Raw genomic sequence first — 6000 nt, forward strand, 5'->3', positions numbered from 1 at the left:
TTGGAAGCTCGATTTTCCGCTTGACTTGTTGTTCTCGCTCTTCCCACAAACCCCAGGCTCAACTATGAATGTGAAATGATAAAAACAGACATGTTTTTCATTATCCTGTATGAAACAGTCTGAGACAAGGCCACAGCTTGACTCCTGTATCCTAGTCTATACCACCCACTCCTAGTTACAGAAGGCTGGGGAAATGTTTATAACTACCACAGTTAATGGTTTTTAAGAGGAGCTTATTTATGTTTTTTGAGGTGCATATAAGCATTCACTTTAAGAGCCATTAAAGGCATGTGGAGTAGTGTATGTGTGTGTGTGTTTTGGGTGTTGTAGTGGCCCATTTTGGGATTGCAGAGTTTGTGTGTGTGTGTGTGTGTGCGTGCGTGTGTGTGCTTTGGGGGCAGACCGTCTTTGCAGTTTTAAGTTGTAAGACCATACCACCAGATCCAAAATGAAGCCCCCAGCGTTCTTATGGGTAGGTTTAAAATAAATGTGTTGCCCCCGAGACATTTCAGTTAGAGGGGCCTCGGGGGCCGGTATGTGAAATCAAACCCCTGTGTTGTGGTTTCTTCCCCTCAGAGTATCCTGCCTCAAACACAGCTGGCCTTCACTTAGGCCCTTCATATGGACGCAGGAGGTAGACACATCATCATTAACCATAATCCTGCATGTACAATGAATCTGGTTTAGGGGTTCAACTCAATCCCTGTGCTCTGTGACTCTGAAACTCTGGACCAGGTATGAGCTCAAGTAATGGGGTAAGATATTTGTCTGGATAAGGACTGCATGTAAACTATATACGTAGGTGCCATTACCCTGTAAGCACATGGCGAGAAGCAGGAAAGCTCAGGTAATTGCTGCCTAGAGACGACTTTGGGTAAAAACATTTGGAGTGATTGACATAGCATGGGTGATGGTAACTGCTCTTCTGGGACTCTCCACACGGCTCCATTGTGTGCCCATTAGGACCATGGCATCATGATGTCATAGAGCATGCCTGGTGCCTACACCAGCTCTCATCAAAGACCAGCACAGTGGAGTGGAGCTTTATTACTCCCACACAGGAAGGGGCTGCAGTCCACTCTGCTCTCCCCCACTCCATATATACTGTATTATAGCAGTGTGGGGTTTTTAAAGTCTCCTAGTAACCTTCACCTAAACAAGATGTGCCAAAACGGGCGCATGACATCACTGCAGGCTCATTTATACGTTATTATAAGCATTCTATTTATTGTAAAACATTTATACCTTCTTCGCATTAGTATGGCCTCGGCACTCAGCTCCAGAAACACACACAACAGGCTTTATGTTAAGAGCTGTCGGCCTGCATGTCCCAGACTTTTTGGAGTGGAACATGGGAGCAGAGGTTGGAGAGGTTGGAGAGACAGAGCCAGGAGTATTTGATTCTCCAAATGAAACGGAAAGCGCTCGGTATCTGCCGCTGGTTTCAGCTCTAACTGATGACAGAGGATCCCTTTCAGCAGAAACGACAGTCAGACAGCATTGTCCATTGTCATTGTAAGTGTAAAATGAGTTCCAGTTCTGGGTAATCTGTTCCAGCTGCTGGGAGACTGTGGTGGCTGTGATAGAGTGATGGCCGGAGCGTCAAAGGCCCAGACTCAGAACAGGACTGGACTATTTCTTATGGGCAAGGCTGTGGTCTGGCGCTCGCCCCATCCTACCTCCCCAAGAAATGTCTCCCAGAACATTCCAGAAAGGGGGGATAATTCCAGAAAGACCGGAATAATAGAGAAAAAACACTTAAAGAAAGAAAGACATGGAGAGGAAGAAAGAAAAAGTATCAATTTCGCCTTAGAGAGAAATGTTCTCCCTTGGAACAATGCAGATTATATTTTAATATGAAACCATATACAGTGCAAACAGACGGCTCACTGAATTCATGTCAGTCTAAGCACAGACATACCAAACTGGGTGTCGCTACAAAAGACAAAATAAGATTAAAAAAGGACTATAGGGCTGCCACACACCCGCAGCTTTCAGCTCAAGGTCCAGAGCCACAGTCAGTCACTCAGTGTGCCTTGGTTCTGGTTCTGATCTACAGTATGCGAGTTGGACTCTGACTGATAACTGTAAGATGTGGCTAGTCTTAAGGACAGGTTGATCTTCTACATGTGGTTTGGTGGCTAGAATACAAGATGGGTAACCAAAAAAAGCTGTGAATTACAGTATTACATATTGTCCTTTCACATGCCACGTCCCTCTGTAATCCCTGTGTTGTGGTTGTTGACATAATCGATTCTGTGTCTTTGAGGTGTTAATGTGATACTAAACGGAAGCATGTGAGTGGATGAAAGAAAGAGAGAGCGGGCACTGTATGTATAAATATGAATGTGTGTGTGAGGTAGGGAAGTCACTAAATTGTGTGCCTGTGTGTGTGTGTGGGAGGTCATTGCAGGTGGGGGGGCTTGTTGCGGACCCTGGGAGGTTAAATACAGAGGGCCCAGAGAGCGGCGACCTCGTTCCGCCCGACTGCTCCTGAAAACCGCCAGTCAGCCGAGTGTTAAGACCATGTGGCATCTGCCGTCTGACTCAAATCACCTTCCATCAGAGAAGCTGTGACTCGTGGTCGCAGGGCCACGCCACCTTTAACCCTCCAACCACACTCTCTCACTAACTGAGGACCCTCACCAGCTACCAGTCACTACTCTCTCTCTCACTAACTGTAGACCCTCACCAGCACCAGTCACTCCTCTCTCTCACTAACTGTAGACCCTCACCAGCACCAGTCACTACTCTCTCTCTCACTAACTGTAGACCCTCACCAGCTACCAGTCACTACTCTCTCTCTCACTAACTGTAGACCCTCACCAGCACCAGTCACTACTCTCTCTCTCACTAACTGTAGACCCTCACCAGCTACCAGTCACTACTCTCTCTCTTACTAACTGTAGACCCTCACCAGCACCAGTCACTACTCTCTCTCACTACTCTCTCTCTCACTAACTGTAGACCCTCACCAGCTACCAGTCACTACTCTCTCTCTTACTAACTGTAGACCCTCACCAGCACCAGTCACTACTCTCTCTCACTACTCTCTCTCTCACTAACTGTAGACCCTCACCAGCTACCAGTCACTACTCTCTCTCTTACTAACTGTAGACCCTCACCAGCACCAGTCACTACTCTGTCTCACTACTCTCTCTCTCACTAACTGTAGACCCTCACCAGCTACCAGTCACTACTCTCTCTCTTACTAACTGTAGACCCTCACCAGCACCAGTCACTACTCTCTCTCACTACTCTCTCTCACTAACTGTAGCCACCACCCTTACCAGTCAGCCACCACCCTCTCTAGTCAGCCAGCTACCACCCTCTCTAGTCAGATACAACCCTCACCAATTACCACCTTCACTAACTACCACCCTCCACCCTCCACCCTCACCAACTACCAGCAACTGTCCCTCCACCCAAGACCTTCCAGTTGTGAGTTTCATTGAGTTCATCTCTGAGTGAAAGAGGAGGAGAGTGCATGTTGGAGCTGAATCGTCCCGGAGAACATATCACTCAAACCTTCTCTCTTACATTCCTTGAAATTGACACGGATCAGAGCAAAACCATGTTACTACCAACATTATATTCAAGCTGCATATTGAAAAGGCAGCACCAGGATCGAGTCCACAGAGCAGATGAAAGCACAGGAATGAAGAAGTGGAGGAGAGGAAGGGGAGGTGTGGGAAGTGGGGCTTTCTTTCTAGCAATGGAAGAAGAATGCAGAATCGGGTTCACTCAGAAAGTGCCCTTAATCTACACTTAACTCTATTACATATGGGACGCTTTGGTTAGGAGTGCAAAAGCCAGGGAAAACCATCCCCAATAACAGCGCATCGCTGACTCCCTATTTAACACAATTATTAGCAAACACAAAAAGGCTGTTACTGCATTTTGGGGAAACGTTTTTAGATTTGGCTTTGAAAGGAAACTGGGCCATGTGAAGCTTTGATGTCTTAATTATGCTTTCTTTTCACCACCATAGAAACTGGGGTGCTTATTGATGGAACAAAAGAGAGAGAACGTCGGACAGAGGGAAGGACAGAGAGAAAGGAGACATAGAGCGAGACAAACAGAGACAGACAGAGACAGACAGAGAGAGAGAGAGAGAGAGAGAGAGAGAGAGAGAGAGAGAGAGAGAGAGAGAGAGAGAGAGAGAGAGAGAGAGAGAGAGAGAGACAGAGAGAGAGAGAGAGAGACAGACAGAGAGAGAGAGAGATAGAGAGAGTGAGAGAGAGAGAGAGAGAGATAGAGAGAGCAAGAGAGAGACAGACAGAGAAAGAGAGCGAGAGAGAGAGAGAGACAGACAGAGAGAGCGAGAGAGAGACAGACAGAGAGAGAGAGCGAGAGAGCGAGAGAGAGAGCGATGGAGAGAGAGAGAGAGAGCGAGAGAGATAGACAGACAGGCAGACAGAGAGGGAATTAATGAATTAATGAAAGTGCAAATCAGAGAGAGAAAAGGAGGAAGGAGCCCGATAGCAGGGAAGAGAGAGGGAAGTAGGGTGAGAAAAGTGGAAGAGAGCAGGATGGGGTGAGAGAGAGAACAGATTAGGTCGGAGAGGGAGAAGAGTGAAGGACAAAGCTTAAGTATCAAACTGTGAAAAAGAAAGGGTCACGGAAGAGCCTCCCATGTATCACAGGGCCCAGTACTAGGGACAGTTGAATGACGGTTGTCTGCGTGTTGGTCAGGCAAGTGTGTGTGACAGGCATCTGTGTGCTTGTCTGCAACATCTGTGATGTGTGTGTGTTCGTGATACAGGTATGAGTGTGTGTGTGTGTGTGTGTGTGTGTGTGAATCTGTGACAGGCCTTACCTGGGGGCTGACACTGGGGCCGTAGCCCATGCAAGGTGAGGACATGGAGTGTGGGCCCATGGGGGAGCTGATGACAGAGAATGGCGAGCCCAGACCGTTCATGGGAGAACTCAGGGTGCTGATGGGAGAGTGCAGGGAGCCCGAGGGTCCCATTGAGGACGGGCTGAGCAGGGATGGGTGCATGCCCCGGTGGGATGTGGGAGAGCCCAGGGGAGACGAGGTCACCTGACCTGATGAATCTACACAGGGAGGAGAGAGAAGAAAATACGTCAGAATACGTAATATCGTTGTTATCAACATCAGCAGCAGTATCATTTTCAGCATTATTTTCAATGTACTCTCAAAGAGAGCAGGCTGTTATATTAATCATTACCAGAACTGTCTAGCGGTATTAACTTGCAGCAAAAGCCTATTACTTTAGGATCTATTAAGATCCATACATACACTGGATGAGATGAAAGACACCTTGCATTATCATTACGGAGAGCAAAAAAGCTGAGTGTAGCCACAGAATGGCTTGCTGCCTGAAAAAACCAGAACCAATCCCATCTAATCTACATCATGGGTCATATAGTAGCAATCTGCACAGTCACAGCTTGGTGTGTTATGCTTCTCCCTGCCCACCTAAACCACACGCCTGAGTGCCTCTTTGGCTGTCTGCAGAGACAAAGACACAGCCTGCAGCCCAGAGCCACGACCCTGACCCTTTCACAAGACAGCTGAACTTGAGCTCTGCTCTGCAGGGCTGGAGGACAATAGACAGACAGACACACACAGACAGACAGGACAGACAGACATACACTGAGTGCACAAAACATTATGAACACCTGCTCTTTCCATGACATAAACTGACCAGATTAATCCAGGTGAAAGCTATGATCCCTTAATGATGTCACTTGTTAAATCCATTTCAATCAATATAGATGTAGGGGAGGAGACAGGTTAAAGAAGGATCTTTAAGCCTTGAGACAATTGAGACATGGATTGTGTATGTGTGCCATTCAAAGGGTGAATGGGCAAGACAAAAGATTTAAGTGCCTTTTAACGGGCTATGGTAGTAGGTGCCAGGCACACCGGTTTGAGTGTGTCAAGAACTGCAACACTGCTTGGTTTTTGACGCTCAACAGTTTCCTGTGTGTATCAAGAATGGTCCACTCAGTGTACATACATACAGACAGGGC

The 6000-nt window shown here is 47.2% G+C and overlaps 1 protein-coding gene across 1 annotated transcript in view; it reads right to left on the minus strand.

Annotated features, from left to right (window-relative positions):
- The window catches only part of LOC311121427 (retinoic acid receptor RXR-alpha-A-like), a gene marked incomplete at its 3' end in the record, with an annotated part of 29656 nt that extends 24602 nt beyond the window's left edge, over positions 1–5054 (minus strand). Inside the window, exon 1 of the mRNA XM_084195920.1 lies at positions 4820–5054. Within this exon, the coding sequence (XP_084052046.1) occupies positions 4820–5002 (183 nt within the window). The remainder of the gene's footprint in view (positions 1–4819) is intronic.
- Between the last annotated feature and the right edge of the window lie 946 nt (positions 5055–6000).

This window comes from Coregonus lavaretus (assembly GCF_964263955.1).
Source record: "Coregonus lavaretus genome assembly, contig: HAP1_SCAFFOLD_6192, whole genome shotgun sequence".
Taxonomy (NCBI): domain Eukaryota; kingdom Metazoa; phylum Chordata; class Actinopteri; order Salmoniformes; family Salmonidae; genus Coregonus; species Coregonus lavaretus.